At 32.6% G+C, this 25,397-nt stretch overlaps 1 protein-coding gene across 2 annotated transcripts; it reads left to right on the forward strand.

The window, feature by feature from the left end:
- The first annotated feature begins 1,997 nt into the window (after nt 1-1,997).
- Nucleotides 1,998-24,793, forward strand: LOC139490954 (sine oculis-binding protein homolog). 2 transcript variants are annotated; one of them, XM_071278109.1, is made up of 4 exons: nt 1,998-2,304; nt 9,471-9,669; nt 16,438-16,518; nt 20,895-24,793. In XM_071278109.1, the coding sequence occupies exons 1-4, from the start codon at nt 2,212-2,214 to the stop codon at nt 22,835-22,837; spliced, it is 2,316 nt and encodes a 771-aa protein (XP_071134210.1). In that variant the 5' UTR covers nt 1,998-2,211; the 3' UTR covers nt 22,838-24,793. The 2 variants fall into 2 exon arrangements, with proteins under 2 accessions (XP_071134210.1, XP_071134212.1); XM_071278111.1 differs by lacking the exon at nt 1,998-2,304 and adding an exon at nt 7,951-8,078.
- The last annotated feature ends 604 nt before the right edge of the window (nt 24,794-25,397 follow it).

Consider the following 25,397-nt stretch of genomic DNA (forward strand, 5'->3'; position numbering starts at 1 on the left):
TCAGACACTGGTGACGTTTTACAAAGTCTAAGTAGGAACTGCAAACTCTAGAATACCGAATAAGTTGGGAAATGTATATGCAGGTGAAGTTGGTATATTGCTACGAAAGATGTGTTCTTTTTCAGATTGTAATCAAAATGACAAGTTGTATAAGAAAATATTAATTTTGATAATATATGCGTTAAATAAAAATCACAAACAAAAGCCGAAGAAATCGCTTGAACTCAAAAAAGAGCGAGGCCGAATGCGTTGGCAGGGTATAAGCATTTGCAGATGTGCATAGATCCAAAACTATGCAAATCAACACCTAGTCGAAATTATACAATCGGTTACATCACAAATCAGACGACTAGTTTGGTACCTAAAGATCTAAGTTTTCGTATAAACAAGCCAATAGTGCGTTCAGATACAGGCACATCGTATCGCAATTCCTGATAGTGACCGTAAAACTTATATAATGTTAAGTTCATTCCTTCGTCTTCATGGCTGTGTAAAACGAAATGGTTTCTGGGAATAGCAATATAAGTCTAGCTGTAACTGCTGATGACGTCATATTACTAAATCCAATGGATGTTGGATGTGTACTGATTGATATTTTGGTTTTAAATACAATATTTTTTTTATTACTTGTTAGCTGTCAGTAACTGCAAGTAATCTCAGATCTTTACTTTGTGTCTTTTTTGTTGAGAGATATATAGATACGCTGCCACGTTCCTGTTTTCTAAAGATGTATGCTTTCTGCTTTGTGTCGATTTGATGTTGTACTGTTACACTACTGTCCCAGGTTAGGGAGGGGGATTGGTGCCAGCAAACTAGTTTAACCTCGTCAAATTATGTATGTGCCATTCCCCAGTCAGAAGCAGCCTCAAATTCAATGATGGTTGTGGTTCATATCGGTCGTATTTGTTTTTCACCTAATGTGTTGTCATTATTAGGTCGTTAGTTTTCTCTATTGGATTGTTTTATATACATGATTTTATGAAATCAAAATCCTATAGATATATTTTGCTCAATTGTAGGGATCTTCATCACTAGCCAGCAGTACCTTATTTAGTATAACATATATTATAATTTTAAAACAATTACCTATTGCTTCATTGTGGAAAGGGAACACGTAAATATAGTTGATATAATCTTAAACTGAATGGCAACCGTTGCAAGTGGGATAAATTTGGCATCAACTCAGAGCAAAACATATTTCAATCGTGTGTGACGTGTGTGAATAACATTAAATTGTCCACAGCTGATATAAGGGGTGATACTCTATTAATTATAAAAAAAAGAAGATGTGGTGTGATTGCCAATGAGACAACTGTCCACAAGAGACCAAAATGAAACAGACATTAACAACTATAGGTCACAGTACGGCCTTCAACAATGGGCAATAAGTTGTTTTTTATCTTTAGTTTAAATAAATTTATATTTCAAGAAGTCGAACTGATTTTTTTTAATATCTTGTCTATACTACATTTCAAAATTATCCCTCTTCTATTGTCCCTCTTGTTTTAGACTCAGCTGGATCTTTAAATAGTGTTAATAAATAACCAGCACACCCTCACCAACCCCCACCCCGGATCCGCCTATATAGTAACTTGAAAATATTCCTTTAAGGCTTATAATTATTTTTTTTATATTAGATTAATTGATTGGTCAAAATTAATAGTGCTCGCCAAATTGACACCAAATGGACTCAAAGTTCAAAGCTTTAAGCATTTAAAAAAAAAATCTCGTTCATCATAATTTTCTATGCTTGAAATACTAGCCGCTGAAAGTTAAACTACTTAAAAAGTGTTCACGTGAAGAGTATGGTACACTAAAGTACAATGTACTACTACATATAAATAACAATAGCATTGATGCCGATCTTTAATTGGGAAAACATAATTAATCCAATCAACAGTTAATACAGAACGCTACAGATCAGATCAAATTATATTTCTATATTGATAAAAAAAAAGTTTCTATACATATTTACAATCACTATGAGATTGCGCGCCGTGTGTAAAATGATCCCACTACCGCTTACAAAGCGTTCTCCCCAACATGCTCCGAATACTATTAGTATCAATAGGAGAGATCATATTACAGACGGCTCGGTTTACAAGTCAATAAGGCTAGATTTGGCTTTAACTAGTATTACATATGTTCACACAGCCCATAGTGTAGATTGTTCAGTGGAGAATAAACACAAATTAATTTCTATTTGATAAAATGTCAGAAAAAACGGACGAGTGTAAAACATCGGAATCCTACACAAGTGATCACGTTCAAATCAAAGAGGAACCGAAAGACACGGATATTAAAGTAAGTCGTTCAAGTTTAATTCTATTTTTGATTATATTCTTGTAACGGTTAAATTTAAATGTTTATAATAAACTCATCACTGACCTAATGCATGGATAATTATAATCAAATCACAATTTAATTTTTATTTACTTTTGAAGTTGATATTGAAATGGGGCTTTACTATTTGCTTCAAGCTCGTGTACTTGTAAAAATATTCATGAGTTGGATATATTTTGTTAAGTTAACAATAATATACATTTTTATGAACGTTCTGACCTCCAAGATTTTCTTTGTTTTTTCTGTGTACAAACACCCATGGCAGAGAACCAAAAGTTTGCTTCCCACAAGGTTGATGATGAGATTTGCAGACGGTATATATACATATTATATACTTGTAATCATAAGAAATCTATATTTTTTATCGTTTTGTATTAATTCTACTTCCAAACCTCGGGAGTTTCACAGATAAATAGAAATAATACGTATTTTCCAGTTGTCATATCTGCTAAATTTTCACAAATTTTGTTCTTTTTACCCTTTCCCAATTATTCTGATAACATTCATTACAATTTTGAAACATCGCATTATGTACACGTGATGAATTGATTGATTGATTGATTGATGTAGGCAAACATTTCAAGTTTTTTCAGGACGAGTACACACACAAAATATATCAATTTAAGTATTGGAAAGTAGATAGACTGGGATGAAAGGCGAAAAAGTTGGTTTGTTACAGCGAAAATATTGTGTTTGATCATTGGGGAAAAAGGGGGGGGGGACAAATTTAGCTTTAAAACAGACTACATATTGACCTTTCAAGCAATACTATTACGTTTAGAAAGCGTGACACACTCCCAACACGATAAATCGGATTTAAAGTCGCTATTTTTACTGGCCGTGGCTGCGTATTTATACATCCCATAAAGTACTCCAAGTCCTCCTCATACAGGGTATTACTCTCGACGGAAGAGGTGCAATATACCATATTTCTAAACACTAGTCTGTGGTAAGGAATCAAAGGATTTTGGTAGGATATTTTCAAAAAAGATTTTTATTTTTACATATATTAAAAAGAATTTAGTTGATTTCGATGAAAGAGTTAAACATCTTTTAGTATCCAATGGCATATGAATTTATAAAAATAGCAATTTGGTGACAAATAAAAAAATTATTCAGTTTCATGAGCTTTTATATTCACATCTACTAATTTTTAGCCAAAAGTTTCTGTTCATATCCAATTTGCCATACTTAATAAAATTGTTTATTATAACTTAAATTACATTAAATCCTCTTGAACAATATTGACTTTCCTTGATTTAAATATTAAGCACATTGAAATTAAATTTCGTGTTCGAATTACCCAATAAACCTTTGCTTGTAGAAAATATCCCTTACTCTTACTTTTCTGAAAGCTTATGTTCTAATAAGTATTTAAATAGGATTACAAGAAACATTAGAGAATATTTACTGCCATTGACCATCACTGTTAAACTGTGATGGAATGTGTCAGATCTTGCTAAACACCAGATGGTAACATCCGAGGGGTTGCGAAGGTATCATAATCAGCTTTTGAGCAGTAACTCTGTTCATGCAAATACTGAACAAAGCTAATGCGAATGGAATTCAAACTTAAAACAAAATTTGGGCATGCAATAAATGTATCAACAAGATCTGTTTGGAAAAAGTAAAATCACAAAAATACTCGGACCTCTTTTGATCTGTTGGAAAAAAATATATTTCATAACATCTTAATCCCAAATATGATTTGGAATCCAAGTTAAGCGAATAAGAAATTAACACTACATAGAAGAAGAATCTAAGTATACCATTACATTCCCAAGATGAATAGATAGCAGACAAGAAAATGTCTTCGCATGCAAAAAATGCATCAGATCGCAACATTTTTACAATCAATGATAATGACAAGTTAAATAACCGTCTTATTTAGTTATTTGCGTCACTTCTTGCATAAGGTATTGATTATATGTCCAATATGATTCTCTTGGAATGAAATATTGAAATTTATATCTGAAATGTGATACTAAATAACGGCACAAAGTGAGACAATTATAAAATACATTTTACAGTTGCGGTTCATCTCTTTGATTTATCGAGTTCCTATGAAACCATAAAATTATCAGAAAATGTTTGTAAATTAATGATTTACAAGAATGACACTTAAATGACGTCAAAGATATATTTGATGGATATGCTCCTAAAACTTCACCTATAGTTTTAAACGATTAATATTATAGCTCAGTCTGTCTAAGTAAGAGCTGATATAAAATAGGGCAAGACAAAGGCAATGTCGTCCGAGTTTTTGCTGCCCTGTCCAAATAAAAGCAACAGTAGTATATCCCTGTTCATAAGTCATAAATCGATTGACAGAAAACAAATCCGGGTTACAAACTAAAACCGAGGGAAACACATGAACTAGAACCTGTTTTTCTAGTCAAACATCGAGCTTTATGGCAACATACCAGTGCTTTCCAGTATCAATCAAATTCCACCTTCCATCTAGAGTCGTTCGAGCATTTTCATTCTAACCTTTTTATCATTATGTTGTTGTCCTGACTTAACGTAAAATGTTTGCCAATTGAAATGTAATTGTAAACATTTTTTGTAGTTTCTTCGGTATATCTGCTTTCGAAATCATCGAATAAAATACCAAAATTTAAGTTCGAGAATTGGCATATTTTTGACAATGAAAGTTCGAGAATTGGCATATTTTTGACAATTAAAGTTCGAGATTCGACATATTTTTTTCTAAAGCGACAAAAAAAAAATGATTAAACATTATCAAGGTTGGCCATCATAGATTCGTCGTTGAATGTTTAATTTGGGAGTTGTCACCCTATAGAACGGTTATAGAACACCATCCAATATTTTGATTCCTTTTGATAAGCATAATATCGTTGTACAGACATGTTAAGTGCTTAGAATCCTCTCATGTAAAATTGAGTTGCAAGAAAAAGGAGGGGCGAAAGATACCAGAGGAACATCCAACTCATAGATTGAAAATAAACCGACAACGCCATGGCTAAAAAGGAAAAAGACAAACTGACAAATAATAGTACACAAGACACAACATAGAAAACTATAAAGACTAAGACAACTGACCCTTATTAAATCGATATATCAGATTGATAATTTTAGTACTTTTTATTCTGTTATCTTATCCAATTACTCATTGCAGACACAACACTAGGGCCTCCTTTGTCGAGTGATTTGAGTAGTTCATATTAAATAAACTCATCATAGATACCAGGACTAAATTTTGTATATACGTCAGACGCGCGTTTCGTCTACAAAAGACTCATCAGTGACGCTCGATCACTTGCCTGTTAACACTTAGGTTTTGAGTTTGAACCACGCTTCTGGCAACTTGCGTATGACTCCCATGTAAATTGAAAATAATTGCCAGTTTCCTTGTCGAAGTCATAATATCCCTCTGGCACTCCGGTTTTCTCTACCAATAAAAACAGATCGCCAAGAAATAACCAAGAAGTACTTTAAGTGGCGTTAAACACTAACCAGTAATCAATCAATGTAAGCTCATAGCAGACATTTAAAAATGACCATCACATTAGAGCGCATGCTAGTTAACGTATTTTTAAAGCTAGGTATAGCACTTTTCCTTCCAAAGTTCAAACTCTTCATATTCCCCAATTATCGACTTAGGGATTATATTTCTAACGTTACAAATATGTGGTTAAAGAAAACACTTTTAATTTCAATGCATAAACTGTGAATTATTATATTTCATAGTCATAACTTACAGCTTAATGCTGCATAGTGCCTTTTTTCTCGCTATCTTAACGTCTATCAATATCCATTTATAGCATTTTTTCTGGATTGAATTAGCTGGTATCAAGATAATATTTTGCTTTGAATTATTCATAAAGTTAGTTTTTTAATATGGAAACCTACAAATTTTGCTATTTTAAATGAGGTGCATTACGCATTTAACATTATCTTTTGAAAATAATATCACACAAAGAAGAAATTAAAATCGGATACTTCAAGCATATAGACTTTCTTTTATTTTTTTCCATATCTTTCAAAATTCAAATTGAATGAATTTATTATTGGCTTTCACCTTCTTGTTCAAAATATTGGAAACATTCATTCATCAGACGTCACGAATTGACAGATATTCTGAGACGGTAGTGTGGAACAAAGCCTTTGAAACGGGATAGTATAATCAAATTCCAATGGATTCTGGACATATGATATAACTATATGTACATGTATGATATTGCTGGCCATCGAATTGTGTTTGATGCATGTTTAGTTTGTACTATATATTTTAAACTACAAGGAGTGATTGTATGGTAGTGCATGTCTTAATGTAAGCGGATGTTTACAATACAGATCAAGTTCGATATTTACAATTTATTAAGAAATTCTATTGATTAAGAAATTTGAGATCAACCTCAATTACGTATTCACTTAATTCAAGCTTTTCTCTCCTGTTTAAGTTGTTTGCGATATGTAGAATGGTTCTTCTATGACTCAGAGAAATTTAAAACGTATGAAATTTGATGATGTAAAGAGAGAAAATATGATATTTTAAATAAACACACTGAAATATATCCTTGAATTAAAAACCAGACCCGAGTGGCAATTTGACATTTGTGAAAAGTCTCCAATTTCATCACTGTTTCATGATAATTATGGCGGTAATGTGTTTTCAATTGGCGATTTCTAATTCGTCTTGGATCATATTTCATTCAATCGACGTTGGGAAAATATTATTCTTGTCTCAATTTATTCACGTTTATTTGAAAGAACAAAAATATTATAAAACATGTTGATGCGTATTCATTTTAATTTTTGTGTTATGTTAACACATGAAGATACAAGGCACAAAAATTGATGATATCATCAGTTTAACATTATTAAAACGTTAATCTGATCTGAAAACCTTGCTTTTCTAATCATGTTTTACTTGAAATTTTAACATTGTTTTAAAACAACGGGGTCCGGTCCATCTGCTTTTAAAACGTGTATAATTGAAAAGTAAGCAAACTGTTAAACAAAAAGCCATCAAAGAAAAAAAATCTAATTATAACTGTAGTATCTGCGTTGCTATAAATCGGATTCAAATATCTACTACTCTTTCTTATAATCTTTGTTAGTAAATTGTACACGAACGAACTTTGTAATCTTTCTTCCTCCAAGCCTAAAAAAAGTCCCTTTAGGCTAACATTTCTGATTTTTGGTTTTGCAACATTTTGGTCTCGAGTTCGCGGATCACCCAATGAAAATAATCTTAGTAATACGTGTTGAGCGAATGTGAATCATTTCAAACTTTTTTCTAATGCATTATTTATCTATCAGCAATTATCTAATTGTGTTTTTAATGGCATATATATCAAATACATTCATTTGATCATTAAATGCATATACATACATGTACAACTGCCCCACCTGCCTTAACCTTTTGATTCATATAATTAAACTTTAATCGTCACACCTGTCTTAATTATCTTAAATTGTCATTCACAAAAATGTATTATTACTCGTATTATATTACCCAGATCCCCGTCCTAAGACCTTAGCCGAGTATCCAATATCAGGGTATGTATTTATTATCATTAACCAAAACCTCACGCTATCCGACCCGAAAATTATAAAATTTCATATAGGGTATAACGAATCAAATTCGTTCGGGCTATTATATGGTTGACCAACCTTTTACTTTTCTAAAGTCACTTTCTGTATTTAATGGGTTACATGTTTTGTGGTAATTTGCTGTATTTTTGTAAGGTGAAACTGAAAGGAAACAGGTAAGCGAAATTCTTAATGAATATAGGAATTGAATTGTTAAATATTTCCTACCAAAACTTTTATTGTTTGGATACTAATTAAGTCTTCGTTTATTATGTAAATACTGACCACGTATTATTCACTGAAATACATATGAAAACGTTCGGAACTTTCTTTTATATTAAGAAAACAGAGAAACTGGAATCTGTTTGGTTCTCTTATAATTGAATGTTCACATTTAGCAGGCAGTAGTCACATTTCTCTTTGGCTTCTTTAATTTGTTGTATCACATTGATAAATACGGTTAAATTGACAATATAATCATATCAACAGAACTTAAGTTATCATATGCTTGGACATACATATCGTTACCTTTTTGCAAACTTTTTCTCTTCTTTTTTGCTTGTGAAGCTATGGACGTAAAGGTAGAGAATAGGGGGAACCAGAAGAAAAACAACTTGTTTATATGTTGTACTATGCTCATTTTATTAAATGACAGTATATTTCTTGCATGGCCAAGATTTTCCTTTTGATATTGCAGTTGTGTCTGGTTTCTATTATTAGTTGTACTTATACTCTATATAAAAAAAAATCACCCCCTTTCCCCATTGTGAACTTTCATTTCTATGTAGCAACATTTCAGCAGCAACTTCTTATGTAATATATATCTCCAAGTTTTATTTGATATTTAAGGTGATGGGCTTTTTGTGTTTTCCTTGCCGGAGGATTGATGCTAAAAATAAAACTATGTATATATAATCAAGGGTTGCATTACATGTTTAAGTAACCAAGTCATCTTTTCAAAAATGTTACAGTCGACGTTCATGAATGGATTCACTCTAAAGACGTCACTGATAACCACAGATACAATCTGTTCATCTTTATTCAAACATCATATCAATAATTGCAACTTCTCATCGCATTTGTACTTTTGACGACCAATACGACGGGTGTCTCTAGTAGATCAGGAACTGATTACCCTTCCAAAGGACCTGCGTTCACTTCCAGTTTATGAGGTTGCTAAAACATTGTGTTCTATTTATAGTGTTTTGGCCTTTCAACGCAAAGGTGTTTTTGTTGGTTTTATTTTTAGGGGGGAGTGGGGGGGGGGGGGGGGTCGTGTCTGTTCATCATTGACTTTAAATAAAGAGGAATCGGGTAAACATGTAAGTGTTTTGCGTCTTTTATATTGTTATATTTATGTTTAAGTAACGGCTGTTGTCCTTTTTATAAAATTGTTATTATTAATTGATTTTAGTATCTCTCTTGCTTTATTCTTCAAGACATATTAGTCCACGCCGACCGTACTGAATCTGAAACAAACGCATAATATCACTAGTCTGATTTAGCAAAATTGGTATTATCAATGGTTGCTGGTTTACTTACAGAACATTCAAATTTTCTTATTCCAGGATTATGCTGAAAATACTATGAATGAACTTCTTGGTTTGTATGGCTATGACAAAGTAAACAGTACAGATACAGAACAACTAAACCTCGAGCGGTACACATCAGAGAACGACGGAGCTGTATCTCCTATCGACGACCTCAGTCGAGATAGCTTTGACAGTGATGACAACTTATCAGAAAATAGCGAGATTTCTAGATTAAGTAAGTTTTCTAGTGTTTCTCAAGTCTGCTGCTGATTCGTTGCTTTTAATAAAAACCGTTAACAGATCAGCCGTAAAGAAATCAGCAATAAATACGGGATATGAGTACATAAATGAGGACTTATGTCCGAGTTAGTTAAATTGGATTAACATTAAGTTTCCTAAATATTTTCGATACATTGTTTCTCATCAATATATTTTATCAGATCGGAACTATTGTTTTATTAATGCTTAACTTTATTTATTACAGACGAAAAATAAGGGAATCTAATGTTTATGTCCAATTTTGAAAGATTCTTTATGTAGGAAGTACACTGAAGTGTATAGTTTTATAGAAACACATCCGTATTCTACATTATTTCCTGACAAAATATCTAACAAATATCGCTATGCGCTTTGATTGACATAATCAATGAACGAGGAAAATAGGAGTAGATGTCCCTTTGGCCAAAGGGCCATGAAGGAAATTTTCGTCGCTTTTTCATTGACTAAACATTAGAGCTTCATGTTTGCTTTCAAGCTTCACCTAGGTTATAATATACCGTGCATTGCGTTTTCACAACCTATCTGATTTTCGTAAACTTATTGGAGGGGCATTATTGATGCGAAATGCATTTTATGTAACTAAAAGTATATCTTGTTTGAGTTTGTGATCGGTTTTGTTTATATACTTCTACTTTTTAGAAGCTAGGACGAAGTATTTGTTTAAAAACAATATATTTTTCATATCATATACTAGTATGTAAAAATAATCTTGACAAATAAAACACATTCAATATCATTGAAAACTTAACCTATTATAAAGTGCAATAAAAGATCTTGAACTAAAAACCAACTTTAACGTACAGAAGGAGTTCTTGAGCTAATAAAAAACCCAAAGTATTATTGCAGAAATGCATATTGTTGATAATGAATGCACATAGGCTTAGCAGTAAATATAAGAAAATGTAAACCGTATGTTATGCCAAGGTAACTCTATACCGTACAAACAATTTTCCCATTCGCCTTTATGATAACGTACCAACAGCAGCACGATGTCTGATTTCATCTCTTTTGAAATATAGAATTTCACCCCTCTATATTTAGGGCGATACACGCAACTGATGTTCTTCTTAATTATCTATAAGTTATATCTAAGTGTACATTACATACACAAGAAGATATTTTACTTGAAGTATTTTTGAATTATGAAAAATGAATCAATTGATGTAAGAACAAAGGTTTTGTTTTATAATACTAAAGATTGGCTAAGTAGATACATATTTTTGACAGTTGGTAAGAAAATAGGGAAATAATCCTTTATTTATGATGATTTTCCTGTGTCAAAACTGAAATTTAATTACCGCATTCTTGTGTACAAATGACTATTTTATTGTTTAAAATGAGACTTCTAACTTGATAGTTTACCTATCTAAAACAATGCTTTGATCTTTATAATGGCATTTGAAATCTTCCTTGATAGGTAAAGACAGTTCGCTCTCATCAAAATGAACTAATATCCGTGTTTTTCTTTCGAATAAGTTTTCATTTTCCTCCTTAATTGTTTAGTTCCACTTCATATTAAAAATAGAAATTGATGGCAGACCTATTTATTATATTTTCTTACATGCATGGTGTTACGATGATCTCTCTGTGATAAGGAATATAAGAATGTAACTTTTACACACTAATAATTATAAAATTAGTTGTTTTATTTTATATATTTTTCCCGCAATATTTCGCTATTCAGGATTTATTTCTTTGGTTTTGGGTAGAACTGTTTTTCATACCATTAGCAGTAAATATAAGAAAATGTAAACCGTATGTTATGCCAATGTAACTGGTGTGCTTTTTACAATATTCAGAATTTCACAAAACTTTTAGTGTAACGCAAGACAAGTAAATAATTTTTAAAAATGAGGGTTTTATTGTTTTTTACATAATAAAATCAGCCTGGAACATATACAAAATTGCAATATTCGGAAAAAAGAATTAAAAAGCTCTAACTAGTATATCAAATTTAATGTATATAAATTAATGACATGAATACGTCACTTGTCCGCGATTTCACCAAAGTCATACCAGTATCGTACGTGCGACGTATCATATATATATAAACAAGAATGTGTCCCTAGTACACTAATGCCCCACTCGCACTATCATTTTCTATGTTCAGTGGACCGTGAAATTGGGATAAAAACTCTTATTTGGCATAAGAATTAGAAAGATCATATCACGGGGAATATTTGACCTAAGTTTCAAGTTGATTGGACTTCAACTTCATCAAAAACTGCCTTGACCAAAAACTTTTACCTGAAGCGGGACAGATGGACGGGCGGACGGACAGAGCAGAACATAATGCCCCTCTACTATCGTAGGTGGACATAAAAAAAACCTTTTAAGCCTTTCTCAAGTCCCGAGTAATTCAGTCGTTTTACATTATTCCGATGCACTAATCGGGAGTAGGAGAGACTGATTACATGGAGGACCTGAATTAGTCAGGTTACCTTTCCAATACATTCTTCTTGCAATGTTTTTTGCGACTTATCCCTTTTTCAAGCGACCATCACATCGTCAATTTCATATCGGGAAAGTTTAGCAGTTACATGACTTGGTGTTGCATTTTGTTAATTAAGTTTGGTGTCGCTCGACTATCAATTCTGATGACAAAAGACTCGTGACACAATAAATTAACACAGATCGGCTGCACTATAGCGAAGGAGCCGTTAGCAAAACAATGTACCTCTTTTGGCAAAGCAAATTGTTCAATTTAAGAATCAAGATTAAAGACTCCGATTAACTTCTATATTAATAGACTAAAGAAGAAAAAAAAGTTTGCTCCCTCTTCACAAGCACATAAAGAAAAAAAAGAAGTTTGCTCCCTCTTCACAGGCACACATTTGGGCCGTCTACTCTTACGCCACTATATATGATGTGACTTTAGTCGTGTTTTTCTACAGAAGACCATGTGGTATTGGTTATGCTGATTATTAAGGCCTTACCGTGACTTGGTTTTGTTTAACATACCTTTTTGTTGGACTTTGGAGGATTGTTATATCTTTTGCAATCATATTTGTTCTTAATGTTATAAAGTTCCTAATTTTCACCATATTTGGATCTGTATAGTTTTCATTTCACTTTTATTAAAATATGTGAACTCTTTTCGGTGTGAGCCAAGGCTCCGTGTTGAAGACCGTACCTTGACCTATAATGGTTTACTTTTATAAACTGTTACTTGGATTGGGGGTTGTCTCATTGACACTCATACCACATTTTCCTATATCTACTTTCATTTATATCTGATTCATTTTAATAAGTTGTTTTATGAAATATTTATAAATCGAAGTCCTTTGAAATTTGAAATTTTGATATTTGGAACTTCTCACAGTCATAATAAACTTTAAGACATTTTATATCGTGCTAAAATTGAATTCTTCTCCTCCCCTTAGCAATCTATAGCAATTAAGAAAGATCAAACTTCATACAAGTAGGGTATTTTAACACAAAGACTCGACGAAAGCTGGTTTACAATTTCAAGTTGATGTCTTTATTAACAAGGGCTTGTCACTGTTGAACAAAATATTCTGTCAGTCATTCGACTGTCGTCGAATTTAAAGGAAACATGACTACATAGCCCTACATCGCAGGATGATATAAATTAACTATCACAAAGTCACATGATATCCTGGCCAAACTGATGATGAAAGTGTCAACTAGTATAATATTACACTATTTCCTTTCAAGTAAAATGTCATCGTTTTAATTTGCGAAAACTGAGCTTAAACACTAGACAAAATAACCCTCAATTAAGGAGAACACTATTGTATATTTGGAAAGTTAATCTTCAAATAATTTTCCGTAATTTGTCCGTTACGATTCATGTTCAATGTAAAATGATACAAGTACTTGTACTGGGTAAATTCCAACAGCTGTGTAATAAGGAGGAGATATTAGTCAACACTACTGTTTGAAATCTATACTTGTATCATGTCTGTAAGATTTAAAAGCTATCAAGGTTATGTAGTTTGCTGGGAGCAAGTTCACAAGTTTATAACCACGGACCAATTTTAAAAATAAATAAAAAGAAAGAGATATTGAGAAAACGTCAATGCCGGGGACTGCAACCTAGAACTCAATAAATCTTAAACATGTTTTACTGGAATCCCGTTAAAATTATTTGTCCTCAATTAGTTCTGATATTATAAACATAAGTTGGATCTATGTGGATAGAAAAAAAATGCATAAGTTTTAACCACTGCGTCATAAATGGCATATTCTCTCAGAAAATAACCAATCTCATCTGTGATTACATGCATCATATCTGACCAACTTAGCTAATATGTTATACCAATTTTGTTTTATGCATAAATACAAGTACAAATCAAGTATAACTAATACTTAACATGATTAAAATAAAGTTTATAACAAACGTGAGGATTTTCTGTTTTCCAATTGTGAATTTCCTTTTTCTAATGTTTTCTAAGGAGAAGTGGTATTTCAATATATTCCTTTATATTTGATACTCTTTTCGAGTATGTGCGTCAGAAATATATATACGTAGCGAAAATGTCTTAGGAACTATAACACAGTAATATTTATGTTCAGATCATCTTCAACAATGAGTAGTTGTTTGGTCGTAATCCTTAATGGGTTGAAAGTTACACAATGTGTGTATAAGATGGCGAGAGATATCTTTTAAAAATAAAGGCAACAGTAGTATACCGCTGTTCGAAAGTTATAAATCGATTGAGAAAAAAAATCCGGGTTACAAACTAAAATTGGAGAAACACAAAAACAAACGACAATGCAACACACAGATAAACGAACTATAAGATAACAACTGTCATTTTCCCAAAATACATTTTCATACTCAGATTTAAAATGCTGGTGCTATCTATATTAGCATACGGTCTTTTTATACGGCCCCAAAATGAATAGTGTGAAACCATCCAAACAGGAAAACCAACGATCTAATCTATGTAAAAAACGAGAAACACTTATGAACCACATCAACAAACGACAATTACTGAACATTAGTTTCCTGAATAAGGATAGGTGCAAGCAAATACAATGTTTTCGTCAATCGTCTTCGGTCAATCCCCTATTAGTTGTTATAATACTAGGGACCTTGGTGATGATGAGTGAACTTTGATAGTTTCTGTCGAATACAGCTACAACTTTGTTTAGACAGACAAGACTTGGCCTATCACACGGACACCTGTCTATCGATGAAGACTGTTTGTTGTCCTCTTGTTGTGGTTTATTTTCTGGCTGCGTTGAAGACCCGTTTATGGGTGGCCTTCGACTGTTATCTGTTCATTATATAGTCGGGTCGTTGTCTCTTTAACATATTTCCCATTTCCATTCTCAATTTTATTTACTGATTTTTCGTTTTACCAGTCTCAATTGGCATACATACCTCATTAACTTTTATTCACGTAAGGTGTCTTATCGGCGTATACCGCTCAACTTCTTTTATTCACATTTGGAATACAGAAGATTGTGTAAAATTTAATTTTAGTATTTGTAAATCATTATATACAATTATCTACTATAATAATAAAATTGAGAATTAAAGGCAATTGGGAATGTGTCAAAAACACAACAACCCGACCAAAGAGCAAAAAACAGCCGAAGGCCTCCAATGGGTCTTCAAAGCAGCAAGAAAATTCCGTTGTATAAGCAAGTCGAAAAAAGCGTCGGAAACCAAAGGCACACAAAGTTGGGGAACGAAATATTGATAAGTGTGAGCAAGAAATCGTCAATAATGTTTTGTTGAAAGAGTAATTGCCTTTTTATTGTAAACTGACATTGACTTATGACAGTTTTGTTTTCTATGCTTTTTGTTCGTTGCACTTTTAGATTTATAGCAGCCTAGTGTATCATCCTTTCAATTCACTCTCCAATTTTGGTACCTTTGTTCTTTAAATTTATATAAAAGTTACTAGTATTTCAGTCGTATAAGCTTTTACACAAAACTACGTTATTCATTTTCAAACAAATTTTTGTTTTTTTAAAAAACACTTTGTATTGCTACAAAATTACATCTTGATTAAATATTGTAATCCATCTTGAATGTCACTGACAGAAAATACAGATATTAGCTCTTAGCAAACCTTTTTTTCGTTGTCAGCAGACGATCCTGGAATAGACTGTCACGATATGGGGTAGATTACTTTGTGACCTCCCCTTTCTATAGTCGACTATGAACAATTAATCATCCAACAGGGCAGGTGGCGCGCTTTGTCATGATACATCACCGTCAACAAGGTGTTTTTATTTGATAGCTTCATTTTTTTTTCATTTTGAAGAAATCGAAACCGTTTCCTCATGTTCAAATTTTTCATTAATTGAATATCAATTTTAGCTTCAAACACATGAGGGTAATAGATAATGAATATATCCAGATATTTTGAATGTTCCTGCAAGTAAATTGACTATCACTGGCTATCAGATTATGGTAATGCAATGCTAAGGTTAATATAGAACTATCTTTCATTTCAAAATTAAATTCACAAGATATCACTTTTTAAACAAGTGCGTGCATATGCGTCTTACATTACGTGATTGCACTGCAAATTAATGAAAGAGACGAAGACGAGGATCGAATGTTGAGTATTATTGTGCATACAAATTAAGGAAAGAGGCGAAGATTAGGGTTTAATGTAAAGTATAATTGTGTATACCAGGCAAAACAGTACGCAATATAGTGATTGTATAATATTAAAAAAAGAAATATTCCACAGACACAAAAGCAAAATAATGTAACAAGTGTATCTTTTATTTATAGGTAGAAGCGACAGCCAGAACAGTCTTGCAGCACAACACAGAAATCTAGTCACAGCATTGACAAAGAAACACAGACTTACAGGTATTATTAATGAGCACACATGTACAGCAGCAAACTAAAAATGTCGCATCCGAAAATGTTTTGAGCGAGCATGACATAAAATTGATTTTAAAATAGGTACATACTTTTCGATAGAAAAATGTTAATCGTCAATCTATCGGTCAAAGATTCTTGATTGTTCGGTTCCATTTGAAGTTCTTCTCTGAATGGCGTGCTGGTTCGAAAAGTTTAGAAAGAACATTGTTTCAATGGTTGCAATTCCTTTCTAATCAAGGGACCTAGGAAATAAAAAATATCATGTATTCGCAGTAAAAAAAAATTATGAATCAGCTCAAATTAAAATTTTAACACTTCGACCTTAGTAAGTATATGCGAAACACAAATCCGGGCACTTTATAAGTGCAATTTGCTGAATTGCAATTAAGTAACTAAGCAAAACTGAATTATAACTGAAGATCCTGGTGAACGGTGATAGAGCTTAAAATATTAATGTTGTTGAAAACAACATCATTAAGCGTGAATAGTATAATGTATCCCAGTTCTGTCTATATACATGTATCTAATGATATTCTTTACGGAGCGGGGGAGGCCAGAATCTACAAATGCCTAAGATATTAACAATTAAACTACTGCAATGAATATAATTCCGAAACAAATAAAAATGGGGTTTATAAAAAAAAAGGAATGGAAAACAGTAGATAGTAGAGTTTCAGAAAAATGACCTAATTTGAAGCCAAACAAAAAAAATAGACGTCTAGCATTTATCTGGAACAATAGTGTCTGTTTTTTGGCAAACATGATGATGATACAGAATTTGGTGAAGAAATCTGGTTACAACACAAACAGACGTGTGAAATTCAAAACGTTAAAATTTCTCCAAAACATAAATTAAGGTAATTTTATATCATGGCAGGTGGAAGAAACACGAATTGTTTTGTTTACTTCACACGAAACTAAAAACTAGTAATTTGAGGCTAGCAATTACAGGCGCGGTGCTTCAAATTGAAACCCAGCTACTTTATTTAATAAGGAAGAGTAGGCCGTAATGTTGAATTGCCGGAAAAACTAAACATAACGGTAAATATCAAATTATACAATTTACAAAAAGCTTTATGATATTTTAGTTGAAATTTGACAGTTTCTTAATTATGGAGATACATGGCAATTGGACACTTGATACTTAATATCCCGTATAAGTTGGCGTGTACTGTCATTTAAATTACATACTGAAGGGGAATTCTATCCTTAAAAAATACAATCCATGGATATTTGACTAGAAGCAAATAAGGCTGTATTTAATCGACCCTAATCAATACAGTGTAACATTTCTTGACCTGGGGTATCATATTTTAGAGAGTCTGTAGATTGGTCTTTGTCAGCCAACCCTCGTCAGAAACCGATCCATTTTGATAACGTGTATATTCGAGAACCGTGCGATCGATTTGAATCGTATGATGACGGGGGATCCTGTTTCAGAATTCTCCCTGTCTTATTTAGTTACTAAAAGGTCCCAGGTTTCTCACAGCTCGAACTTTTAAATAAAGAATAGATGTTTTGTCATGGGAAAATATCTATGAAACTTAAGAACTAAAATCATTACTTTATTTACACCAGTTGGTCTAACGTTTTGAAATATATGCGTATTATTTTAATAATATTATAATGCAACTTTAGTTTGATCTTTGAAATAAATAGATCGTTTTACCATATCAAAATATTTTTTTTTATTTTGGTCTACTTCCATTTTGTAAATAAGCTTTTGAATTAGATAACATTGGAAAAGAATTGCGGTTACATGATAAACCCCGCCACATTCTACATGATATGCCAAAAGTCTAAAGCCTGTAATTCAGTTTTTGTCGTTTGATACTTCATATCATATTTGTTTTTTCGCTTATTGTTTTATACTTTAAATTGTTTAACATTTGTCATTTTCGGACCTTAAATAACTTGCTATACGGTATTATTTGCTCATTGTTGAATGTTGTGTAATGACCCAAGTCGCTCATCTATATCTACGTCATTTGGTCTCTAGTGGAGAGATGTCTAAATGACAGTCATACCACATGTTTTTGTTTTACACTGTACTCAAAAGAACTAACCAATGAGAAGCATCGGATTATGTAGCATTAAAATCTTACAGGTATTTACTAGATTGAAATCAGTATGTTGTAGTTTTAAAGTTTGGTTCATAATAAAATTGAGAATGGAAATGGGGAATGTGTCAAAGAGACAACAACCCGACCAAATAAAAAACAACAGCAGAGGGTCACCAACAGGTCTTCAATGTAGCGAGAAATTCCCGCACCCGGAACCATGTTTCGGAGTTAAGTGTGATGCCCATTTTCGCTGAACAAGAATACATTTTTCAAGGAGCCAGCTAAAGCATGTCTCTTTGCTTGAGATGTCCTCGCTGTATTGACGCCCAATTGTTGACCTTGTCTGTTTTCTGCTCTTTGGTCGGGTTGTTGTCTCTTTGACACATTTCCAGTTTCTATTCTCAATTTGATGTCAAATCACTAAGACTTATTTCTTTTGAGTTAGGAATAATTGTGTCCATGACAGACGAATTCCGATCCACAAGATATTAAGAATAACTATAAATAGGTTCAAAACATCATAACTAGGGTTGAATGATAAATTGAAATACGGTTTCTTGATTACTTGTCTTCTGATAGTAATTTAAGAGGAGTCACCCGATATATGCGTTGTGGAGTGTATAAATACCCAGCTAAGTCCTGTCACAACGGGGACTTTGTGAATGGTTTATTCCAATCCGTCTTGATTTTTTCCCGTTCATATCGTTTATTCTTATTAACATCTGGGGTTTTCGTATACTTTATTTTACCTTAAACTTTTATTCGTTCTCTTGGAATCGACAAACTGGCATCAGATAAGTTATTCTGTATGGTATGCAAGATTTATTAATAATTTGATGAAAATTGAGAACGGGAGGTCTATTTCAAAAATCAACGCGAAAAACTGTTTCGGTATAGTGTAGTCTTTTATTATTTATTTTCCCATCTATTTTCGCCGACATATACACACGTGCAATGCAGTTATAAGTCCTAGAAATTTCCCACTTTTAAAATCGCTTAAATAAATAGTTTAACATTACGCGTGCTCAGTTCATGAACTCGGATAATTTTACTCTAAAAATGAAACTTGAGTGAAAATAAGTGATTTTTTTTTTCTTTGGTTGATAAAAATTGTCTTGAAGTGTTATGATATTGAAGTTATACAAATTTCAAACAAAAGATAATTAGATATGTTGAAATTCTATATAAAATGTCAAGAATATCAAACCACAAGTATGAAGTATTGCTTTTGTTCAGTCATCAAGTAAAATATCAATTCCATTTTGTGCTTCAAAAAAGCACGATCAGAAACTAAACCTAACACTATGAACAAAGGAATGGTCCACAGAACTTTAACAAGTTAACTTGAGATTAAGCAAGAATTACCCCTATAATTGATATAAGCAATAATAGTTTACCATTATTCAAATCTATGTAGGCAACAGTAGTGTACTATTCAACTTCAGACTTCATTTATTTGGGAGACCGTTTAACTTTTTTGATTCGAGCGTTACTGACGAGTCTCTTTTTAGACGGTTATCATTGTTTAAAATAAGAGGCCTGGTATTTTTGATGACCTTTTTTTTTACCGAGGTTGGAATCTCATAAACTGATTAAGAAGACAAATCAAGACAAAAGAAGTATAAATTCGTGAGCTTCGGAAGAATAAGATGCTATCGGTATTTATAAAAAAAAAAAAAGACGAGTTTCTTTTCTTTGTACAACAGAGCTTCATGTACTTTTGTTGGTATCAATTTTTGCTGATTGAGGGAAAATTGCATTTTCGTTGTTTTGTCATAGTCAACATACATGACAATAGTAAATTTTAATTCGTTGATCATTTAAGTTTGTGATTCACCTTTACCAACGAAATCTACAAAAAATTGGTATCCCACGAAGTATAATGATTCTGCAGTAGTTCTGGTATTATCCAATATCATTCTTGGAGATGTCAAACAACCCTAAGACAAAATGGAATAAATTAAATATGTAATCCTGTAAGACGTAGGAAACTCCAAATCATATGGTAAACGCACCCTTGGGTAAATAAATTTAGGAAGATGCGGTATGAGTGCCAAGAGACAACTCTCCATCCAAATAACATTTTATAAAAGTAAACCATTATAGGTCAATGTACGGCCTTCAACACGGACCCTTGGCTCACACCGAACAACAATGGCTGTTTGTACGCTATTAAAAATGTGTTACTCTACTCAGTTAATTGATCAGAACAAACACCCTTTAGCTAAACGTAGAGAAAAACTACTGTAAACATTCACTGACAATTTTAACACCCATGTATATGTCTATTTTATACAGGTGCACCTGAAGGAACATTACCAGCTGAGAAAATTGTTTGTGCTTGGTGCCAGAAAAGTGGTCCTAAGTTATTTACTCTGAAAACCTCATCGGGATCAAAAGCTTTCTGTAGTGAAGTGTGCTTTACCCAATGTCGACGTGCATCCTTTAAAAAGAACAAAGTGTGCGACTGGTGTAAACACGTTCGCCATACAGTCAACTATGTAGATTTTCAAGACGGTGAACAACAACTTCAGTTCTGTAGTGCAAAGTGTTTGAATCAGTACAAAATGAGCATTTTCTGTAAAGAAACTCAAGAACATCTAAAGCAGATTAGATCTCCACCGGAAGTGAAGAAACCAAAAACTAATAATGACGAACAAATTTTAATAACGCCGGATCTCTGGCTTAAAGAAGGCAAATCAGAAGTAACTGATAAGGAAGGTAAATCAGTGACAAATGAAAAAGAATTAGATTTAAAGCATAGAATACCAAAAATTGACAAGATAGAGAACGATGTTTCCTCTCGTGAAAAACACATCTCACAGACAAAGTCACTTCCGGAAAGAATGTCACGTGATAAACATAGACGTGCAACTCCAAAAGATAGTAAAGCCTCTACACCTATTTCAAATGGACTACAAGAACCAGCAAACAGTGCTACGTCACAAAGACTGACACCTGTATCACAGGGAAATATGCCAGCTTTGTCGCAAATGTTACCACCTCAATTATGGAATATGTTTGCTCCTAGTATGCCTCAAATGGGTGGAATGCCACCTTGGTTCTACCCGGGATTTATGCCTCCCATGACTGGCTTCATGCCACCCGGTTTTCCGATGGATGGGATGCAGAGATATTTAAGTGAAGCCGGTTTCTCAAATGCCCAGCAGCCACCTGTTTCGCCAGTTGTAAGTGAAGATTCGATATCGGAATCAGCTGAAACAAGAAAACATGTTACTAATGGGAATAGAAATCAATCAGTTCATACGAATTCAGGAATTAAGCCTCCAACGTTTATGGATAACCACATGTTTTCTGGTACGGACACAAATCATCACGGCAGATACCCTCAAATGCATAATCATGCACAAAATACCGGAAATGGATTGCCTCCTGTCACTATGATCATGCCGATGCCCATTGCGCTTCCGTTTCCGGTTCCAATTCCTTTGCCTCTTCCGCTGACTATGGAAAAGATCATGGAAGTTTTTGGCAAAAACAAATCTACAGAAAACAGTTCAAGTTCAAAAAATCATCTTAGTGATCATAAAGGTTCAGAAAATTTAAATATGTCATCGAGTTCTGACGGGCTCGATTCCTCAATCTCTTCTTTAGGTAATAGACAAACGATATATAAAATGAAAAATGATATAAATGAGAATGAAACGATACCTGCTGGTCGTGTATCTTGCAATTCATGCATCACTGAACAAAGCATAAGTCCAACATTAGGCTCAGATAGAAATTCCCCTGTCTACGATTCAAGGCTTTCGGCATCATACGACTATTCATTAATGCGGAAGCGCGGACTTTCTCCTGACGGATCGTTGGATTTAAGTAAAAAAGCAAGAATACCGATTGTCACAAACAATTCGAGTAGTAGTTGTGATGGTGCGATAGATTTGTCAAAAGACAGTATTATTGGTAAAATCAAGATCGATTCTGGAAAAGAAAATCAGGAATTGAACGATGCTTCGTCTTTACACAGTGACTCCGAAGTACAAAACGGTGACGGAAAGGAACCAATGATTCATATAGTCACACCACGTGACGATCCACCTTTGTCACAACACCTTCCACTGGCGCCTTCAGATCACAAATATTCTAATAGACGCGGGTTAATATTAGATATTCCGTATAATCCACGCCATTCACGAAGTCCTTCTCCTGAGAGAAGGCCATATTTAGCCAGAGAATACCGACGGAAGTTACTCGGAAGAAGAAATGTAAAATCTACTTAATCAAATGCATAGTTTTTACACTTTATGATAGAACTTTGATGATCATTTTTCATTGTACATTTTCCACATTTATTTAATTTTAAAAATGCATGTCATTTACAGTCATTTTTTTGTAAAGTAAAGCAATAGTGAAGTACTTGAAACGGTTTAATTTTATTAACGGTTTATGTCAACACAAAAACTCTGGTTGTCCATATTTAACGCGCGCGTGGTGTAATGCACTTTGTGCGATACTTATACATGATAAAAACTTGTTTCATTTTCAACAACGTCTCAATTTTTCTGAAATTTACTCGTCTTTACATAAGAAGTTATTTTTGACCTTTTCGTATTAACATTTGAAATTGTAAGAAACACAGTTATGAATGTTAAGTATGTATGTATGTGTGTGTGTGGAGAAAGGAAGAGGGACAATTGGAAGACAGATATACACAAGTTTTGTTTATCAGACTATTTTTACCGATACTGTATGAATTTTACACCTACATGTAACTTTAGTTGACTAAAGAAGTCCTCTGCAAATTGCTGAAAGATTGACTTTTAAAGATAGATATTGAATAACCAATATTTTGTCAATTACTTTAGGTTTATTTTATGTTCTCTGATGAGGCCCTTTCATTCTATGCCAGTCACGAATCTTTCTTAATAAACAAAAGATTCAAATTACAGCACTAACATTTCTACTTTTAACCAGACACCAGTTGATCAAATATCAAATTAATATTAAATCAATTGATCATTAGTTCTTAAAAACGCGACATTCAATATTTGTAAAGTTTGAAATTTCATCCGGTAATGGCTGCAATAGGACTTGGTTTATTGTTCAATATGAGATGCGGCGATGGGTGTAAATCTATCCATGTCTGCATACAATATAATTAAAGCATTTGTTTGTAGACTTTTTCATGTTATGTATAATATCGATAGATAAACATGTTATATAAATTTAGATGAAAATTGATCTTCCCATTAGAGAATTCCTCAAATAAACTACGATTTTTAAAAATGTTTGCTTAAAGTCTTAAAAGTACATGCATTTTAAAAACTGGATAATATGAAGGACAATTGATATAGTGGTGTTATTAAGGTTCTAAATTTTTTTAAAGGGTGTGAATTTTTTCTCACTTATTGACAAGATCCTTGCAATCTAGTTTTTCAGAAGAACAAGTTTTTCAGAAGAAAAGTTATGTTCTTAGATAAATTCCGACATTGTCACGTTAATTTGGGTACACAATCCCAAAATTCGTATTCGATTTTCTACCACAATCTTGTAAACTTGTTGAAACTTTTCAAGTTATTACAAGTTATGGCAAGGAAGTATAGACTAATATTAAGGAAGTATAGAATATCAAGTTTTATTCATACATTTCACTTAATATTGATATTTCTTTCTGAAACAATTTAATATGTAGGTATATGGGCGTTCCTACGATAATTTCGATTGCTTTTTTTAAGGTTGTGACTGTTGAAAAACCTTAATGGCCCATTTTCATCTACGTTCGCGACCATATTTATTTATTATATAGTTATTGACGATTTTGCATCAAGTGCTTGTTATATATTTATATATAAATACCTCATTTAGTGCTATTTTCTATGTTCATATTCATGTGTGCAATATATACACCTTGTTAATTTTCGCAACTAAGGGGAGATAACTCGTGATAGCTTCCTAATATTATTTCATTGTTCATTATGCATTTAGGTTTGGGATATATATTTTATAAAAAGAAACATATTAACATACGGTTCATACTTTTGACTTTTGAATAAGACGTTTGCAACATAAAATAACTACTTTTTTTTTTATATAAAAATCACTTAAATTATCAATCTAAATTTAGAATTCATTATATAATTTACAAAAAGGTACTTAAAATAAATTGCTTCCAATGCTTCGATGTATGTATTGTTGATTTGATGTTGAGTTTAATTGTAAAAAAAATATACCAACAAGCCTTTGTAGTTATCATTTCAAACTTTCCAAAATACCAAATGAAATTACTTAAGACAAACAAACAAACCAAAAGCATCAAACCTAAGTATTTGTTAAATCATCTAACCCTACAAACCAAAAGCAAAAGAATTAGTAGCTGTTACTTCAGACAATCCAATACATCAAAAGAACAAACTGTATATAGAAGTTGTAAGTTCAGACAATCCAATATATCAAAAGAACAAACTGTATATAGAAGTTGTAAGTTCAGACAATCCAATATATCAAAAGAACAAACTGTATATAGAAGTTGTGAGTTCAGACAATCCAATATATCAAAAGAACAAAAGAACAAACTGTATATAGAAGTTGTAAGTTCAGACAATCCAATATATCAAAAGAACAAACTGTATATAGAAGTTGTGAGTTCAGACAATCCAATATATCAAAAGAACAAACTGTATATAGAAGTTGTAAGTTCAGACAATCCAATATATCAAAAGAACAAACTGTATATAGAAGTTGTGAGTTCAGACAATCCAATATATCAAAAGAACAAAAGAACAAACTGTATATAGAAGTTGTAAGTTCAGACAATCCAATATATCAAAAGAACAAACTGTA

This window comes from Mytilus edulis, chromosome 10 (assembly GCF_963676685.1).
Source record: "Mytilus edulis chromosome 10, xbMytEdul2.2, whole genome shotgun sequence".
Classification (NCBI taxonomy): domain Eukaryota; kingdom Metazoa; phylum Mollusca; class Bivalvia; order Mytilida; family Mytilidae; genus Mytilus; species Mytilus edulis.

Coding starts and splice junctions, on each gene's coding strand:
- LOC139490954 (XM_071278109.1), top strand. CDS start 2,212: ATGTCAGAAAAAACGGACGAGTGTAAAACATCGGAATCCTACACAAGT. Junction 9,670..16,437: donor TAGCGAGATTTCTAGATTAA/GTAAGTTTTCTA, acceptor TTTTATTTATAG/GTAGAAGCGACAGCCAGAAC. Junction 16,519..20,894: donor AAAGAAACACAGACTTACAG/GTATTATTAATG, acceptor TATTTTATACAG/GTGCACCTGAAGGAACATTA.